We start from the raw sequence: 20,327 nt of genomic DNA, 5'->3' as shown, positions 1-20,327 counted from the left end.
ATACATAGTAACAGTAATAACAGTTAAAACAACTTTAACAAATTTACAGTTTATCTTGATGAAGAGCTTTTTTTCTCATATCCCTACCCTTTTTTCCAGGTAACTAGCTAGTCTAAATGTTTCATGTATGAATATTTGACTTAATATACTAGTATTATATACTAGTATATATATACTAGCATACTAATGCAAAAAAAGTAAATAAGGGTTAAGGCTAAGGTCTTACATGGAATGTAACCAAGGACACCCAGTTGCTAACTGCCAAATGTGACCACGTTACATTTATTTAAATGAAAATCTTCAAAATTTTTGCATTAAGTTTGTCATTCTCTTTGTTACGTATTCTGCTTCACCACTGAGTTTCCTTTCTTGTTTCCTCACCAAGGACTGGCCACGCTCTCATGGCTTTCATGCTTTCGCGTCAAGAGGGGAAACTGAATCGCCAGCAGACCATGGAACTGGGACATCACATCCTCAAAGCACACATCTTCAAGGTAGACTTATGGGACCTATACATGCTTTCCATTTATCTTTGATTGATCCCCTCTGGGAATTTCATGCAGTCACTCTCTTTTTATTTATGTATGGTGTGAGTTCAGCAGAGGATAAGCCATGGAACGTGAAGAGAAATACTGACAACTTGTGCAGCTCAAGTTCATTGACTTCATGTATGTCTGTTTGTGCATTCATATATGTGTGTGTGTGTGTGTGTGTGTGTGTGTGTGTGCAGGGCCTGAGTAAGAAAACAGGTGTGTCATCCAGCGTGCTACAGGCTCTGTGGATCAGCTGCAGTGCTGATGGCCTTTCTGCAGCCTTGGCATCCCTGAGGAATCTTTATACACCCAACGTCAAGGTAAAGACATTCTGCAACTCTAAGAACAACCCGTTAGCTGATTACAGGATAAAAGATGCCAATTAAGTGATGCTTATTTTTAAACAGCAAACATTTGCTGGTTCCATTTTGTGAAATGCTTTCTTAGTTTTATACTGGTATCAAAAGAACCGTATTTTGATTCATGTTCAGACAAAATACGTTTTTTGAAGACATCACACTGGAATCTGGTAGATTTTTAGTAAAGATAGTTAATTAATTCATCAGAAAACTACAAATACACTCATATGGTGCAATCTAATCTCATCAAACATTTTCGAGTCCAAATAATTTCACTAAAACTCTCGAAACACACTTCAGGATGATTAGTATACAAAGTATTTTTAGAAACATCCAACGTCCTCAAATGTCCCCCCTGAATGCTTTGGTAATTCCGCAGATGGCAATTAAGTTGTGAATTATTATAAATGTCACGCTCTGTTCTTTACACGTACTTAAGGGGATGAGCGTGAGCTCAGCACAGATTAACAATGGAAACCACCATGAAAGCATTTTCGAAGATTCTCATCATTCAAGACTGATGCAACTCGTATCTTGTGTCATGGTCGTTTCTTGTTGGCAATGCCAAGAGCAAATACTGGCAGGCAAAAGTGTGAATGAACACACAAATAATTAGAGGTAATACCCTGACCTCTTCAGGTTGCTTTTTCTGTCAGAGCAACATTCAAAAAAGTTTTCAAAAAAGTTTTTAGCTCTGGTATGTTGATAAATGAATTTTCCCAATTTACAAGGTTATTTATCAATTAAGTGAATGAATTAAATGTATGAGGGTTTTTACAGAAAAAGCAGCAAAAGGCTTACAACGCTATCAAGGGGATGATGACCGTGTGACTTTATGTCAAACAATATTGTGTCATATGTTGAGATATAAAAGCAAACCTCTGTGGTTGCAGTATGTTCTATTTTCCATGTTGCTTTCATGACAATTATAGTAGCACGTCTCAGTGTGTTCAGGACAAGGAAACCGAAAGCATCTACAGTGCAGATGCTTTCAGTTTGCATCTTGTAACTAAATAATATTTCCAAACTAAAATAGTTACATGCTTATTTTCACAGCCATGTATGTGACAGATAATTCCCTGGCATCCTTGTTCTCTAATACACGGCTGGGAAATATGAAAAATGTATGCAGGACATTGACAAGTTATGTATCAATGAAATGTGTGCCAGGATGAGGAAAATTGGAATCGTGAGGAGTGAAAAGGTCAGCATAAGATGAAAAGAGAGATAGTCATACAAGGATAAACTTTGCAATTTGCAATGTTGTATTGTCTTGTCTTGAAGCTAAATTATCCTACATTTCTTTTAGCATTTCCAGTGTCTTCCTCATTCCTCTATTTGCAAGTTATTTTGTGTAAGTGCAGCATCTCTCAAAGACACTTTCACTAAATGACCTTGTTCCGTCCACTGGGGAAAAAAAACAGAGAATCCCTGTTAATTTACTCCATATTGGATCCAACAAATAACACACAGTTTCATTTCCTGTGTCAGATGCTCATTTGGCTCCGTGGTTGCGTTTGACGAAGCATTTATTATTGATTTCCTCAACGTGGAAGAGAATAACACACTTGATAATTGCCTTCAGTAGAATGCGACCACTTCATTTGTTGTCTGACCTTTCTCAAGAGTAGGCAGAATCGAATGAGTAAGAAGAGGAAAACCGAATGTATATTAAATTCTGAGCTCCTGCTGCTGTTTAAATTGGCCATTGATGACAGTGTTTGCAAATCCTGCAGAGTTAAATTAGAAACATTTATAGGCATAGCAAGTAGTTATATCCCCATCTCTCGTTGCACATATTGCATACAAACTCAGGCTGTGTATTGTTCAACTTTACTTTAAATTCTAGTCAAGATCTCATCTTTTCTAAAGATAATTGGATGCTTTACTGCAATGTTGTGACATAGAGTGGGATTAATGTTTTATTTACCTTAGAACGTACTTCCTGAGAGGAATGATGAGTGCATAAGGCTTCACATGCATCCATAATTCTGCCATCCAAATTTTTAAGATTCTTATTTTGCTATTCGGCTCCATACTTCATACAAACATCTATTGCACGTCTGTCCGTTCTAGGAGAGGGATCCCTCCTCTGTTGCTCTTCCTGAGCTTCTTCCATTTTTCCCCTTTATAGGGTGTTTTTTGCCAAGTTTTTCCTCATCTGAATTGAGCATTCAAGGATAGAGGGAACCATATGTTGTACAGATTGTGAAGCTCCATGAGACAAATTTGTGTTATTGGGTTACATAAATAAAATTAAATGGACTTGAAATGGTTAAATGCAGCCAAATGTTTCTCCTTGAAATGACAGCAGGGCAGCATGTCAGTCATTTATGTAAAGGAGACATGTTATGCTCATTTTCAGGTTCCTAATTTGTTATCTTGGGTTACAAATAGATAGGTTAGGTATAGGTTTACATGCTTTTAATCTCAAAAAACAGATTTTTTTTTACTCATACTGTCCAGTGCTGCAGCACTGTATTCCCTCTTTTTCTAAAATGCTCTGTGTTAGCTCCTGTTTCTACAAGGGCACCCCCTCCAGAATACGCAGTCTGCTCTGATTGGTCAGCTCACACATACATGAGCCAGCACTGCTTATCGTGTCTCTGTTCAGCCCTGTCGTTGTTTTGAGCATCCAGTTAGCTTCAATTATACTGTAAATATAGACATCAATTATGCAAATGTGTGACACGATGATGCAGTGCGATTTCAAGAAGTCACATAATTTAAGGCGGGACTACTGACAAGTCATTCAGGAGCGGTGTTTTCTGTTGGAGAGAGAAGCTCATGTTAGCGTGGACTTAGAGCTTTTAATCTCAAGACCTTTCACATGCGAAAGAACCTATAAATCACTGGAGGAAAGAAAAAAGAACATAGGCAAAAAAAAGCCATAATAGGTCTCCTTTAATATAATCTTTAATGAAGTTAAAAAAAAACTTTAAAAGACATATTTGTCTGTCGTCTTACATTAGAGGGGTAACACATGCAATTAAGATGATACAAGTGCACAGATGGAAACATTGTTCTGACGCAGCTGTCTGCCATGGCATTTTTATTTGTACCATCAGGTGAGCCGTCTGCTGATGCTGGGTGGGGCTAATGTGAATTACCGCACAGAGGTCCTGAACAACGCTCCGGTGCTTTGCGTCCAGTGCCACCTTGGGCACCAGGAAATTGCTTCCCTGCTGCTCGAGTTCGGCGCTAGCGTAGACGTGGTGTCTGAAAATGGCATGAACCCATTGTGCTTCTCAGCTGCTGCAGGACACTTGGGACTTGTCATGCTGCTCTCCAAGCGGGGGTCCAAGGTGAGGAGTCTTCACAGACTGATGCAGCTCATAGCTCAAAGCTTTTAAAAAAACATACAGTTAATTTTGCCCATGTTGGATTTATTTCCTCAAAGCTAACCATGCTGTATTTCCACCAGGTCGATCATGTAGATAAGAGTGGACAGTGTGCACTGGTCCATGCTGCTCTCCGTGGACACCCAGACATTATCCAGTACCTGCTGGAGCTCGAGTGGAGTGCTGAGGGGCAGCAGCAGGACTACGCTCTGAAGAACAAAGCTCTGCAGCAGGCTTTGATAGCAGCCTCCAGCATGGGACACACACAGGTCCGTCTGACGCGTGCACATATTTTACTTTTCACACAATCAACCTTCACCATATACAAACACTGAATCTACCTGAGGATAGAAATCCCCACCAAAAGAGATGTATTCAAAGGCTTGCATCAAAATACATTCCAAAAATAAGCTTGAGAAAAACACATTTTTTTCATACTTTGAGACAGTTTGTTTGGATTCACAATAACCTACAGATGGAACAGTAGACGAAATTTGAGCACATCTTCTTTGCAGTGATGATGACTTAAAGTTTGGAGTGTTATTCGGCCTTGTATGTCTGAAAGCAGGATTCAAGGATCGATCACGATGCATTCAGCTGCCCGGGTGCCATGCAGGCCCAAGGTTTATTTTGGCTTCCTCATTAGTTGGAATCTCAAGGCCAGGCTTAACATAAAGGAACTTGGCCAAGCTAAGCTGTCAACCAGCATGTAGAAGGAAAACATGTTAAGTATTAATCAGATTGGACTCACATAACCTCATACCTGTGGTTCCCTCTCTATTTGCTCAGGCAGCAATATCCCATATTTTTGTTGTTATTCTGCTACAAAATAAGCATGTTTTAAACCTCTTGAAGGTTTACTTGATGTCTTATGCTGAAACAGTATGCCATTAATCTAAGTTTGTTTTTTTGGCAGGTTGTGAGGGGCTTGCTGGCGTTGAATAATGAGCATGCTGTGCAAATTGATAGCCACGACACTCTGTGGGGAGAGACAGGTATGTTTTTCATCCATCTTTTAGCATTACGTGGCTCCCTGGTATTATCGCTTGCTGTTTTAGCATTCTGGACCTTGCTGCCATAATTGCATGCTGCAGTGGAAGGTCTTGTGTCTCTCTTCTGCTCTCTGTTTGATGCAGAGGCTGCTCATCCCAAATGTGTGTGCAGTTTTTATGGCTGTTTCCTTGTTTTTCTGTGCTCTACTCTGGTAAAAGCATTACTTATTGTGGGTCATGTGGGTTTCTACTTAGAGTTTGGTCAACACAGCATTTCCTTTGAACAGTTATTTTCCAACATACAGTATCCCCTTGGTGATCTGTGTTAAGATACTGGCAACAGTTTGGACATTTTGGAGCTACTCTACCATCTGTTGTATACGTAGCTTGTCATATTTGGGTTGCAGTAGAATAACCTAAAGATTGTAACCTTGTACCTTTAGATTTTCACTTTCTAAGTATCTGCTTCAGTTTGATTAAAAAAAGGGTAAAAAACTGTATGCTAATAAAGAGTAGATGCTATGAACAAAGGCTGTTGTTAAATGGGAATTCCAGTCTTTTCAATCCTAGACCTTATATTTGTCCGCTGCGTTAAGGCTCCGATCTGGTTTTGCTCCGCCGTCCGGCAATCCCCACTGGTTGCGTTTTGAGTCCGCCACGGCGCAGTACGGCAGTACGACAGTACGACAGCTGGGGTCACGAGGTCAAGGAGTTCACGTGATAATCACATGATCACTCACCACCGCACAGGTCTTGTGTTGTAAAAACAGCAACACCAAGTGTTCCCGACTGAAGGATTAGTAGAGGAGCTTGTGTTTGTCTCTTTTGTGAGATTTGTGTGCTGGTGTCAACACGGAGTGTTTTATTTTGAAAAGTAACCGGATGTTATATTGTTGTTTCTGTGCATGGATTCCTGTCTGCTCGGTGCTAAATTCGGCTGAATTGCTGTGTCGTGCTCCGGCATCCGCCAGAAATAGAAGTCCTGCGTATCTGTGCCGGAGGGCTTCGGACTGCCAGAGCTGGGACGGAGCAGATAGGCAGCGCAGCGGACCTGGTGGGGATTAACACATAGACTAAAGTGAAACCTATCAGCTCCCCTGGCTTGGCGGAGACAGAACGCAGCGGACACGTATCCAGTGGAAATTGGCCGTTAGAATTTGACAACATTACAGACATGATTCAAACAGTCTGATCCTCTTAGTTACAGTATCACATACACAAGTCTTGTTCAAGGAGAAGCCACGCTCTGAAATCTTGCAAAGTGAGTCATCAAAGTTGTTGCCTCATGTAGAAAGATAAGTTTGTTAAAAAGTCAGCCATGACGTTGCAATTAAATTCTTGCTAGCAGTTCCACTAACTCACTGCCATGAAGTCCAGTATGGCCCTCCAGATGTGTGTGTAAATATTCTAAAAATGTTTGTTTTTATTTATTCTATGGCCCATGGCCCTCCGAGGGTAAAGTTTTGCCACTCCCGCTCTAATCAAACACACATTCTTCTATCCAACTCTTTTCCAATGTTTTCCTGCAACAGTTCAACTCTCGCGAGATTTCAGAGCAATCCATCTATATGAAAGATCTATTTACACTCCTAGTGGATGTAACTTTGACAGTCATGTCATGGCTGACATCTGGACTAATTCCAAAACTTTTGATAAGTATGAGTCATTTAAACACCAAAACATGTTAGTATAGGGTCAAGGTTTGAAAATACTGAAATATTCCTTTAATGCCCTGCAGGCAGTGGCTGTCAGTTGTGAAAGTGGTTACACGCAGGCTGAATAAAGTGTTGGAGAGTGATATTTTGAATAGATATTCTCCTGCAAGGGTCCAGAAATGTAAATTTTATTCTTTAGCCGTTGCAGAGGTGATGTGCTTTTACATAGTATATTTACTTGCACATGTGCTTGGTGTTCTGTTTCTAGTTAAAGTACTAAAACTATTTTTGACACATTATGTAAGTTTCAGACAGGGGCATTGTTAGAGCTGCATGTTTTGAGATGTTGGACACGTTTGAAATGTTGCCTCTCATCTTCAGTGTGAGCCTTTTTTCTCACTCCAAGAGCTATAAATGTTCAAGTCTCAACCGTTTTATACCAGAATAGATTGAAAAAAAAAGAGAATTTTAATAATAGTTTCTTTTTGTCTGTCTACACTGTAAGCCAGCAGGATTTAGCACCAAAGGTTTGGTGCTACAAGAATGTAGGTCAGCCTATTAGTGGAGACGCTGTCCAGAGTGCGGTTAACTTGTGCTTGTGGCCTTCTAAACGACTGTAGATCTTCAGACCTTATTACAGTCCTGGGACAAAGAGAGTCGTCCCTCTGAAATATCCCTTTATAGAACCGCTGTTCTGTTTCCACTGATATGAAGTGAGTCTGGTACAATCCAAACACCTCATTATTGAAAACATTTGTCCAAAGCTTTCGTCTGTATCACCAAACATGATATGTAGCCTCGCTTCCATAAACATCTGAGCCATCTGTAGCTGCTGCAGCATTTTCCTCTCAGCTCCATTTACAAAGTGGATGTTAAATAACAAACGGCACCCTTTTGAACATGCCCCTTTAAAGTAATGAAGTATTAGGTCACAGGTTGTAATTTGCTGAGCTGTGGCTCCACTGACCTGAACAAACCCTTGACACGGCTGTGCATTCAAGTGTTTTTGCACCCACGTGGGCCAGGCTCATCTGCATTCAGGTAAAAGTGGTTAGTAAACAGCTCTTGTAAAAAAGACAGACATAAAATGAATATTTAGTGGTGTGTTGCTCGAGAGAGAGTTTACAGACAGTAAAAATGACTCAAACAACAGAGATGATTAGAACTCAGAGGTATATTAAATCTCAGTTTCACGTTTTCCTACTATTCATCATTCAGATTTAATATCCAACCTAGTAGCAGCTACTGCGGAGAAACCAAAACTGACAAAGCTCCTGAAACATCCCCTTAAAAATTGCCCATTCATCTGAAACAATTCTCTGATAACAACCTGTCTCTGTGAACATTTATTTCACCTCCAAAATGCAGTGGAATATTACCTCTCTATGCAAATAGGCTCACTGTCTCCTGTGTTTAAATAGAGGCAGATTGGATTGTGCATCTGTGCAAGCTCCATCTTTCAAAATCCCCTCTTAGGATGCAAAACTCTCCCTCGTTATGCAAAGAAAGGTAATTTAACTGCAGCAGGCTGGCTGAAGGTGAAGACCAACAGATTCTTGTGTTGCAGGAGTGTAATCTTTTGTAAATCCTACATTATTGTATGATATATTTAGTTGTTTTAGTGGGCATATAATTCTCCTCAGTTGTTATTCAGTAATCCTTTTTAAATGTTGAAATATTTATTTTATTTAGGATTTAGTTTTGCTTAACAACACAAGACTTTAGGCTGTGGGAGTGTACTGGAGAATAGCTACCCACTGCTTTTAATAAATAGGATGCATCAATACAGGAAACAAATTCTGAGAATACTCAGTATAAAACTCACTTGAAGTCTTTTCTGCCTCAGTACATGGCTCAGCAATTTTTCTTTCATATTTACAAAGAGCGCAAGTGTTCATACTGTATAATAGAAGCCCAGCATGAGCTCCCCCAGGCAGCTATTTGTGGCTTCGCTGAGGTGCCTGGGGAGAAAATGCTCTTTATTCTCGCATCAAGTGACAAACACCTGCATTTTTACTATGTGCACCGAAACCAACGCTGTGCTCAGGGCTTTGTGATGTGAAGATATTCCTCTATGGGCTTCTTGTCTATCACCGTTTTGTCAGAAAGATTCTTCAGCCAGACTAACATGCTTGTGCATGAATAAAGAAAAAAATAAATAAATGTCTCTTTATGAGCTACAACAGATATTGCTCATTTCTCTATTCAAACACGGAGCAGTTTAAAAAACAAAACAAAAAAAAACAGAATTTCCAGCTAATAGGATTTAAGTATTGCCTGTGTGCTCAGTGTAAGGGCATTTCTTATGTAATTGAGCATCTGCTGCATCCCCAGGCAAAGCAAACATGCCATTTTACAAAAACAATCAATGTCTCTGTGATGCCTTTTTATAAATTGCCTGCAACCTTTTGCAATTGACATTTTGTCAATGATTAGGTCATACTTAATTGAGCAGCTGAATTAAGTTTACCCTGACAAAAAATGCTTTAGCTTAAGCAATGATAACATTAGCAAGGACAAATTGAAAAATCCCAAACTATTGGGAGAAATTGTTATTTAAAGCTGTTTGTTGTTTTTGTTAAAGCCGTTGTTGTTGTTGTTGTTTAATGCCAGGTCAAAACCTCTCTGTTGTTGCTGGTGTCTCAGGTTTCTTTAGTCTGGTGGTGACGTGCTCGTGAATGAGGACATTTTCCTGTGTTTACATCGTAAATCTGTTTTTATCAGACGGTGATTTAGAGTCACCTCCTCAAAACACTGTCAGACAGCTATGTAGGTGGGCTGGAGCACAGATGAAACAAGGCTGATGAATCACTTACAAAACATAAGATAAGATAAAATAAGGCAAGACTTTATTCATAATACTGATGCAGGAAGTCAAACTGAAACAAAAAGAGATGATGTTAGAAAAATGAGCTTCGACATGTGTTCAGAAAAGTCACTGATAAATAATTGAACTTCTTCATGCCAAGTGAATTTATTCAAAGTACAGTGAGATATACAGGTGCTGGAAATCCTTGAAAATCCTGGAATTTTAATCTGGTCTAAAGTTGGAACTGAATTACTTCCATAATAAGTTACATGTTGGCTAATCAGATCTTAAGATGCCGAGTCTATGTCTCTTTTTGTGTTTTCATTAAAATTTTCCCCTTCGGTAGAAAGTTAGAATGAAACATGAAGCATAACAACATCTGATTCAATGTAATGAAACGTCGATTTATGTATAAGGATGGAAAGTAACGATTATTTTTATTGTCAATTAAAGGATAAGTTCACCCAAAAAGAAAATTCAGTCATCTTCTCACCCTTATACTGATGGAAAGTCGAGTGAAGTTTCGTAATCCAGAAAACATTTCTGGAGCGTCACAGTTAAACAGCGTCGCTGCATTCTCTGATAACAACTAAAGTAGAGGGGGGGCTTGTTTTAAGACATAAAAATCAGAACAATAAGAAATTAATAAATAAATAAATAAACAAAGAAAATGGCTCCATAGAGCTTGTCTAACATAATCAATGTCTCAAAAAGCCTGGAGATCCAAAATTGATTTGAAAAGACGTTATTTACACCTTTCAACACGCAGGCTGACTTGTACACCCACTTCAGCCGTGGTGCAAGCTGACACTTGTCACTTAGCAGCTAAATAACGTCTTTTCAAATCATTTTGGGACATTAGGGCTTTCTCAGATATGAATTAGTCTGGACAAGCTGTATTAAGGCTTTTATTTTCAGGTGCTTTTTTAAAGTTTTTAAGTCCCCATCTACTTTAGTTGTTTGGGAGAATGCTGCAACACTGTTTTGCTGTGAAGTTCCAGAAATGTTTAGTGGACCATTAAACCTAACCCGCCTTTCCATCTGCACAACAGCAAGTAGATAATCTCAAATCCTCTTCCTTCCTTTAATCTCACTCATGATGTCCTCAAATGTCTTGTTTTGTCGACAACGCAAAGATATTCAGTTCACTGTCACAGAGGAGTAAATGATTAATCGTTGCAGCTATAATAGATGTAAGTTAATGGAAAAGCTTGAAAAAAAAATTCTCGACTTTGAAAACTCGGGTTGAAGAATAAAATAAGTAATGTTTAAACAGGCATCACTTTCAAACCACCACACTGTACAGCTGTTGACACCATACTTAATGTATTCTAGGATCATCCCAGATGCTGCTAATGTCGCTCCCTGGAGCACAAACAGAGCCTAAGTTTAGCTGCTCGAAGTCATTGTTCTTTACTCTGCTGTATGTGAGGATATCCATATTTTGAGCAGATGGAGGGTGAGGTTGTTTGGCTCTGATTTCTGTTCAACCAGATGGATGATGTCAGTCAGATATGGAGGCTCAGCAGCAATGCAAGTCTCTCAGAGGTGAATCCGAGAGCAGAGCTGCTCTGGTTCTTTTGGTGGATCTCATTCTGTTTTGACAACCAGCGCTCATTTAAGACCGATCCATCTGCTGCCGTACAGCAGCATCCGGTGATTAACTGGCGGCATTGGACATTTTCGAGAATCTGTCTCTGTTTTCTTCACAGCGCCAATTAATACCGGTTGTTTTCCTTTTTGTTAAAAATGAATTAGAAGCAGTTAATTCCAGTTAATCATGGTCTGTAAAAAATAGAAACTATAAACAAGAATGGGTGTTAAACAGAATTGTTTGACTTTGTTGACTAATGTTTGTCTGCTGATGCATAAAATGACTGAATTCTTGTCTCACTGTGCAAGGCCGAGGGAGCTCGAGGCGGGAATTTAATTAGTTTAATAAGCATAACATAATTGTCTGTTTTTAAACTCAATTAGCACCAAACATTAGCCTGCATTTCTATACTCATAGTAGGGATTCTGGGATTGAAAATACTGTTTCTATCCAGGCCTTTCCTTTCACACATACTCAAGAGTTACTAAAGACCAGAGACATTGCTGGTGAACAGTTAAACTATGTACTGTACACTGTTTTATTCTGTTTACTAACCTTCTTGCTGTACAGTGTCCTCTTTGTCTTACCATAACCTGTTCCCCTGTAAAAGTCTAAATAAAGGCCTACATCACTCCTAACATCTGCGTGTGTGTCCTCCTCTCTCCTCTCTTTAGCCTTGACAGCAGCGGCAGGTCGGGGGAAGATGGAGGTATGCGACTTCCTGTTGGAGCAAGGGGCAGTGGTGCAGCAGGTGAACCGGAGGGGGGTGTCTCCTTTATTCTGCGCCGTCAGACAGGGACACTGGCAGGTGAGACATGATGAGAGGCTCTTCTGTCCAAACTGCAAAAACATCTCAACTTCTTCTTCCTCTACACAACTATTACAGGTTTCAAGTTCTTATTGTCTTTGTGCACCTGGATGTTTGATGTCTGTTTTTGTCTGTTTATTAGATTGCAGAGCTGCTCTTGCAGCACGGTGCCGACATTAACATCAGCGACAAGCAGGGCAGGACCCTACTCATGGTGGCTGCCTGCGAGGGGCACCTGAGCACCGTCGAGTTTCTGCTTTCTAAAGGTGAGCTACAACGACAGCCACCAAGAATCTCATTCAACGCGAAATTACAGAGCATCCAGGACTCATCAGCTGGATTTCTTAGATTGGTAGTGTGTGTAAGGGCACAAATATTCAAAATGTGATTAAATAGAGCAAATCTTGATAAGAGAGAAGTGCTGCATGACACACTAGCTTACACTTCAACTAGTTTGGAGTCCTAATTTACCTGTTGGGTCTCAGGCTGAAGAAAATTGGAGCATGAGTTTACCTCAGACTAGCAGTTAATCTGAGGTGTCACTGCTGGGTCTTACATTTTAACAGTACAGTAACTCTCAGAGCATTTTACGATATGAGTGTATGATATTATAAGAAAATATTATGTCCTGACAGACTCAAACTTGATATAAACTTGAAATATTAACCTTTAAATAACCCTAAAACAGCAGCTAAGCAGCCGTACTCTACTGTATCATAATAGTCCATTTCCAACCTACGTTGTGCCTTCAACAGTATATCGTGAGAATATATGAAGAGAGATTCCAAACTCCAAATATAAAGAAAAGGGGAAAATAAAGTGGCTAAAATATTAACTGTCCAATCATCAAAAAAGCCAACATGCGTCAACCAACATCATGGCTCCAAAAACAAATAAATATACGAATGGTTGGAATTATGAATAAATAATCAAATTACCATTTCGTCAGCCATGCTGTTAGTGTGTTTATATAAAGTGTTTGACGACTGTTGTTTGTCTTGAAGGTGCATCTTTGACTTCGTTGGACAAGGAGGGACTGACACCCCTGAGCTGGGCATGTTTGAAAGGACATAAGAACGTAGTGCAGTTTTTGGTGGAGAAAGGTGCGGTCATCGACCACACAGACAAGAACGGACGAACTCCGCTGGACCTCGCTGCCTTCTACGGCGACGCAGAGATTGTAAGCAGGAGAAACAAATGCACACTAACACCCTTCATTCAGCCTTAATCTAAAGCATCCCTGTGCCATTATTGAACACAGTGTTGTGCGTTAGCTCTTGACTGTCAACACACTGTTTGCGAGTTTATAAACCGTTGGTGATCTCACGTAGGTCCAGTATTTGGTGGAGAGAGGAGCAGTGATAGAGCATGTGGACTACAGTGGGATGAGGCCTCTGGACCGGGCCATAGGCTGCCGGAACACGTCGGTAGTGGTGACTCTGCTGAAGAAAGGGGCCAAGCTTGGTAAGCACATTGCTTTATTCAACTCAAATAAACCCACCCTAGAGCGAGGTGGAAACTGTACATCCATGTGTGTAGCTTTGTGTGGAGATACTCTGAACTGTCTCAGTAAAGACAAGAACTCTGAGTACTTTGTCTTTGTGTCGAGCTAGCTTCTGTCTTGCTCAGCATCTCATGGTACCAAGAATAAACTCAGACTAATTTTGTGGAATGTTGGGGAAGAAAACAGTTTCCATTCCTGCTTTTTCACTCACTGGTCAGCATGTGTGTCTGTTTGCTCACTTTTACTTGCATGTCGGTGCATGTGTGTGTGCGTGTGCATGTGTGTATGTGTGTCCCTCTTCTCCCTCATGTGCTGCTCGGCTAATTTAAGAATGTGACTTATCACCTAAATGACATTCATAGAGCTATCTGGGTCCGCGGCTTATCTGTGGTGCACTCTTCCGTAACAGGAGAAAAAAATTAGTAATGAGACAAACCTTTAAATTTTCCTTCAGCTCGGTTAACCGCCTGCATGCCAGAAATACAAGGCCGTTTCAAGTTTAGCGACACATAATTGTATATTGTCACATTTCCTTTCACTGCCGCATGACCTCTTCTCTCTTCACTCTTTAACTGCTTTCAATAAACTAAGGCTACAGAACGTCTCCTTACGATCGATCAGGTACAATCTTTAGGTAACTTTACCTTGTCCCAATTTCCAGAAAATACAGTGACGGTCTGTTGGCGCCAGAAAACAACTACGTTAACACTCTCTCGGCTTCTCTGTTTCCCCTCTACACCCACAGGGAACGCTGCTTGGGCCATGGCGACTTCCAAGCCTGATATCCTGATCATTCTTCTTCAGAAGCTGATGGAGGAGGGAAACCTACTTTACAAGGTAATGTATCAAGAGTGAAAAAAGCACAGAAAAGCAATGAATGATATAATTTGGTTCCCATCTTTTTCTAGCTCAGTTTTTCTGCACCACTTACCAAAGAAGCCATGATTGATGCCTGACATTTAATAGATTGAGTTTTTTGGCAGAAAGGACAAATCAGGTGTTGCGTGTGTGTGTGTCTTATTTGAGCGTGCCTGTGTGTTTTGTATGTGTGATTGATGAGGAGGGAGGGCTCAAGCCAGAGAGCAGCTATTGCAGGACTATCTGGTGAATACTTTGGCCCCCCCCCCCCATGTTTCCCTTTCTGGTTCCTCACCACATGTTTGCCCTCCATGTGTCCTCCAGAAAGGAAAGATGAAAGAGGCGGCCCAGAGGTACCAGTACGCCCTGAGGAAGTTTCCTAGAGAAGGCTTTGGCGATGACCTGAAGGCATTTAAAGACTTGAGGGTCTCTCTGTACCTCAATCTCTCCCGCTGTCGCAGAAAAACCAACGTAAGCCTCTTAAGAGACATTCTTCTTTCCTTTTTATTTTGTTCCTCTGCCGGAGTATTTTAAGCATGATCTTTTAATGACTTTAAATAAGGAGTTTCACTCACCGGACTCTTATTTGTCAGTGTAATGAACATCATGTGGCATGGTTGATGAATATGTGGTGCTGCAGCTAATTACAATCGTTTGGCCTTTAAAATGTTAGAAAAAATGTGAAAAATGCTTGTCACGAATTCTTCAAATTATTTAAATTGTCCAACCAGCAGTCCAAAACCAAAAGAAATGGGTTCTTCACATTTAACAAGTTCGAACCAGCTTTTTGGACTGAACAAACGATTTTTAAAATAAATGTCTTTCAACAACTAATCAGTGCAGCTTCACAATAGAACCCTGATTGTTTTGAAATGTTTTATAAGAAAAAGTGATAAATCTGTGATGAAGACTCGAGGATGCTAAATGATTCGAGCATGTGTGGGCAGGGGAAGCATGCTTGTGTTCAGATGGTAACCGGGAGGAGGTGGGGAGAACGCTACAAGCGTACTGGGCAGTGGAACTCAAAATCTCCCCAAATCTCCCTGTGAAACAATCTCAGTTCCTGCATGTGCCAGCCTGTCTGCTCGCTTCAACCAGCCGAGCAGTTGTGCCTCTTCCTGTTCAGAGTTTTCGCCCAATGTTTTAAAAGAATGAGGGATTTAATGAGTGTTCGAGACAGACTGGAAAGTTGTTTCTTCTGTAAAATGACAATGAAGCAAACACAAGGAGAGTGGTTGTTTTTAAGCCGCCCTGTCTTTGGATTTCTGGATAATTGTTTCTGCAGAGAAGCTCATCTTCAAAGTTTGTTTACATAAGTCTCAGCCGAGCAGGAAGACTTTTGTAGCGAGCAGGCTGTTGATGTGATTACATGCTGGAAGTTAGCAGGAGGAAACCACAAGGCTTTTCTACGTCTCTACAGTAACACCTGCCAGGTATTTTATACTTGTGTTGGAGAGATGAAGCATCAGTTAAACTCTTCCATTACTTACAATTTACATCAAAATGCAGATTTATTCCTGGTGTGTCTTGTTTAATGCACAAACACTCTGGTAAACATGAAACAGAAAGCAGCATGGAGGCCACTGATGCTGTTGTGACAGTCTTTTCTTTTTATATCTCTTACACCAGTCTATTTCAAACTCAACACCGGCTAAATGGATGTTAAACTGCTTTTATGCTACTTTAAAATCATGGCATGTCACCATAAAAAGGGCAAAAAATCCAGCCCTTCATTACTGATCTGAGCATGAGCCAAAAAATACCTGAGACTGTCAGTCATTTGACCCCGAATTGAAGCCACAAATCCAGATGCTAGAGGGTGTTTGTGGGTTTTAATGTGAAATTACAGTCACGTCCTCAAAGCCAGCAACAAGGATGAAATATTTGTACTGTTTAAAATGTTCAGTTCTGTGATTGAAACTCAGCCACACGTGCTTGAATATCAACTGGTTGACTATGATCTATTGATTCTGCCCCTGTTGTAGGATTTTGGGATGGCTGAGGAGTTTGCAACAAAAGCACTGGAGCTGAAACCCAAATCCTATGAGGCCTACTATGCCCGTGCAAGAGCTAAAAGAAGCAGCAGGTAAACTGATCAGCACTGCTCCTTGCCAGCTCTTCTTGTTGATGGTGATTTATTCGGATCTGGTCACACAATCTCTGTTCATTTTTTCTGCCTTTTACAGGCAGTTTACGGCATCCATGGCTGACCTGCACGAAGCGGCCAAGCTGTGCCCCAACAACCGGGAAATCCGTCGTCTGCTGGCCCGAGTAGAGGACGAGTGTAAGCAAATGCAGCGTACCCAGACTAAAGGAGGCCTCGCTGGAGCTGCAGCTGCCTGCAGCCAGGCGTCAGGAGGCCACGATTCAGACCAGGAGCAAGATGAAGGACAGGAAGACACCTCGGCGCACAGTTTTGCCAGGAGCATGGATGGCCAAAGAGACATCCTGGAGGAAGAGGAAGAGGAGGAGGAGGAGGAAGAAGCCTCGCTGCACAACAGGACGACTGAACCCTGCTGGTCACAGAACAGTTATCCCTACAACAGAGTCTTACCCTCGGAGCTTGTCAGCAACAGTTTGGGACATCAGAGTCAGAGCCCCAGCTCGCCCCCAGGCCCCAGCAGGCTTCCACCACACCGGTACCCTCGAGAGCACCGGGAGGCGCTTGCCCAGCAGGGTCTGGTGCTGCAGCCCACCAAGCAGGCCCAGATAGTCAAGACTAACCAGCATATGAGCTCCATGCAGGCGGTGGGGGGCCGCTCCAAATCTCAGTACGCTCCCTCCAGTCCGTTACCCAGCCGACACATGTCCAGTATGCTGAAGCCCGGCCCAGGCATCGACATCAGCCCTCTGCCGCCCCCAGCTGACGAGCCCGTGTATGGGAACCGCATGTCGCTGGCGGCTGCCTCCATCTCCATGGGTCACAGTTGTGATAACGAGAGCCTTCAGGCTTCCTATTCATCCTGCATCAGCTCCAAGGGTCTGGGGCAAGACAGGTTGTCTGCCCAGTCTGCATCCTCCCTGGACGGGTTGGCCTGCTCCGGTCCTGGACCCCAGGAGAACAACACTGACCCAGCGAAGGAAGGGTTGTGCAGTGCGATGGGATCGCAGGGCGGAGGCAGCAGCAGCAGCATGCGTGTGTCCAGTTCCACCAGTAGCCTGGCTTCCAGCAGCAGCCTATCAGACAGCGGCAAGCTGGGACCTGACGTCCGCATCAAGGTGTCTGACAAAACGAAGCACAGCCAACAGGCCAGCTCCGACTACAAACCCAGGCCCTTCATGGGGATAACCGACAAGACAGCACGCTTTCAGCAACAGCAGCAGCAGATTCAGCAGCAGATTCAGCAGCACCACGGCTTGCAGAGTCACCAGAGCGGCCGCAACTGGCTGAACCACTCGTCTGATGGTCTGGTGTGTCACAACATGTCGGCAATGGGCCTTCTACCTGTCGACTGTGAGCTGCCGTACGCCAAAACAGTGAGCACTTACCAGGAGCAGCACAAACCTCCAACACCTCAGGGTGCTATGGCCATGAGTAGCTTACAAAACGGCATTCACGCCAAGGAATTCACTGAGAAGTTCTGCCAAGCCGCCAACTGTTACAAAGAGTCCAAGCCAGCGCTGGCTTTGCCGCACACTTTCATGGACAGTAAGCCCAAGCAGCCTGGCCTCGCCCGAGATAATCCTGCCATTCACGTCACTTCAATGAAACCAAAGCGATCGTTTATAGAGTCGAATGTGTAAAGATGTTTTATCTGTCGTACAGTCCACAACGCACACACTCACACAAGCAAAAATCTAAAGTGAGACAAAGTTGTTTTGATTTTTTTTCTTTAACCCCTGAAAGAATACAAGTTTAAGAAGTACTTTGTCCAAGCAGTTTGTTCTCCTGTGTGAGTACAGGCTGCAGGCAGTGTACCGAACGCTCCAGATCTTTCTCCTCCCAAACCTGTCGCTTGTGGCCGTCAGCCTCTGTTACACAACAACATGTCCGCCGTCGTTCAGCCAAGCTGGAGACATTGCACTGAAGGAAGTATCGGGACATGTACTGTACAGTCCTCATCAAAGCAACGGTGACAGTAAGCACTTTATACTCACTTAGGCCGCTCAAGTGCTTAAACAACATATTCAGTTACAGCATAATGTTATTACAGAAGAGTTTGAGTGAGTGAAATGTGGTTTAAACTGAGTTCATTACGTCCATGGTGCTGAGAGAGGAGAAATAAGGAAGAGAGTCCTCAGTGAAGGCGTGAGAAAGTCTGAAGGACGGGCATTCCTGTGTTTTACAAAGGATGTTATAGATCCTCATGTTGTGTATATTCTATAAATATGTACTTTTACTTCTTTTCAGTGAAGGTCTATGTTAAATGTATTGACAAGTTCAGACTTGTGTATTTTGAGTTTTATGCACATTGCTGTTCAAATGGTGTTAAAGGTTCTAAAAAGAAGCATTTGTTAAATGTGTTTGTACATTATATAAATCACCATTAACATTGAATTGAAATCCTTTCTGTATCTGCTTGTTGTTGCTGTCTAGTTTAATTTATTTACAGCGCCAATGGCTTGGTTAATTGTAAAGCAATATATTTTATATAGTTATTTTTGCACAGCTACTAAGACATTTTATGATTCTCAATAATGTTTAGCTTAAGTGCATGCTACAATTGCAGTTTATATTACAGAGTTAAAAAAAAAAAATCTATAAAAACAGAAGGTTTTGGGGCACGGTGCCATCAGCTCTATTTTAATATGTACATTAAATGCAATTGTTGCCATGTTTTCAGTATTGTGAGCTTTATTAGCTGTGATCACATACTGTAATAGAACATTACTGCCATAGCCACCATTGGAGAGAGAAATAAAGACCCACTGAGGAAAAAACAAACCTGTCTTCTGAATTTTACTTTTAAAACAGAGTGTCTCGTTAAGAGGATATGTAATAATCACAGTGGAAGAAGTGGCAGGAGTGTAAACATTCAACAGATCAGATGTTTGGTCAGTGGCTGAAAGCGTAATGCAAATGATCGATTCAAGTGGAGGAGTTGTGCTGAACAGTGGCCGCTGTGGCCACAATTTGCAATTACAGGCAATTGTAACTTAAAGTAAAAATAATGCAGCTATTCTCTCAAAATAAAATCTGAATTCACTAAAAACCAGTTTCGCTCTAAATTTTAAACACCCCATGACTGTCAGCTACCAACAAATGGACACAGGTGAAAACATAACCATAACCGTTTGCTGCCAGCCGTAGGTCTGCTACGACCAGTAGCAAGCGGTTGCTAACGTTAGCAAACATCAGTTCTACAATATAATTCTGTGTAACTGAGTCAACTTGTTAAAAGGGATAGTTCGGGTTTTTTGAAGTGGGGTCATATAAAGTACATATCTATAGCCGATCTGTTTCCTACCATAATCACCGATCAGCGCAGCCTCAGTTTGGGCTGGAGCGGCTCTCTACTTCTCCAGACACTCATCTTTGTACTGCAGTGAACAGGGTCCAGCGAAAAGGCGAAATTAACCACCTAAAACAAGGCTCACGTAATTTTTTTTTACATCAGGTCAAGTGTACGTTGTATAGGTAAAATTCATACCGCTTTACATCGCCGTCAGACCGCTCTCTTTTGGCACTACATTTTCTCAACTGCAGAACCCCCATATCCCTATGAGCGCTAATGCGGAATGATACGGAGAGTTAAGTTTCGTTTTTAACAAAAAGTAAACCTCGCGCTGTATTCCACCGCTTGCAGATCAGCTGTTGCCCAGTTACGCTAGTGCGTAGGGATACAGAGGATCTGCGGTTGAGAAAATGTAGTGCCAAAAGAAAGCGCTGTCTGACGGTGATGTAAAGCGATGTAAAGGTGAGCCTTGTTTCAG

General features: G+C 41.7%; 1 protein-coding gene across 2 annotated transcripts in view; it reads left to right on the top strand.

Annotated features, from left to right (window-relative positions):
• The window catches only part of tanc1b (tetratricopeptide repeat, ankyrin repeat and coiled-coil containing 1b), a 130,155-nt gene extending 110,817 nt beyond the window's left edge, over positions 1-19,338 (top strand). Inside the window, exons 14-27 of one of the 2 annotated variants that reach the window (XM_030427790.1) lie at positions 386-494; positions 731-853; positions 3,961-4,197; positions 4,317-4,502; positions 5,150-5,228; positions 11,958-12,091; positions 12,234-12,357; positions 13,096-13,271; positions 13,423-13,555; positions 14,187-14,216; positions 14,341-14,432; positions 14,778-14,924; positions 16,439-16,539; positions 16,640-19,338. In XM_030427790.1, the coding sequence (XP_030283650.1) occupies positions 386-494; positions 731-853; positions 3,961-4,197; positions 4,317-4,502; positions 5,150-5,228; positions 11,958-12,091; positions 12,234-12,357; positions 13,096-13,271; positions 13,423-13,555; positions 14,187-14,216; positions 14,341-14,432; positions 14,778-14,924; positions 16,439-16,539; positions 16,640-18,197 (3,229 nt within the window). In that variant the 3' untranslated portion in view covers positions 18,198-19,338. The remainder of the gene's footprint in view (positions 1-385; positions 495-730; positions 854-3,960; positions 4,198-4,316; positions 4,503-5,149; positions 5,229-11,957; positions 12,092-12,233; positions 12,358-13,095; positions 13,272-13,422; positions 13,556-14,186; positions 14,217-14,340; positions 14,433-14,777; positions 14,925-16,438; positions 16,540-16,639) is intronic. The other variant, XM_030427791.1, reaches the window with a different exon arrangement.
• The last annotated feature ends 989 nt before the right edge of the window (positions 19,339-20,327 follow it).

The sequence above is a fragment of the Sparus aurata genome, chromosome 9 (genome assembly GCF_900880675.1).
Source record: "Sparus aurata chromosome 9, fSpaAur1.1, whole genome shotgun sequence".
NCBI classification, from domain to species: domain Eukaryota; kingdom Metazoa; phylum Chordata; class Actinopteri; order Spariformes; family Sparidae; genus Sparus; species Sparus aurata.
The sequence above is the reverse complement of the archived record's forward strand: the minus strand, read 5'-3'. Positions and strand labels throughout refer to the sequence as shown.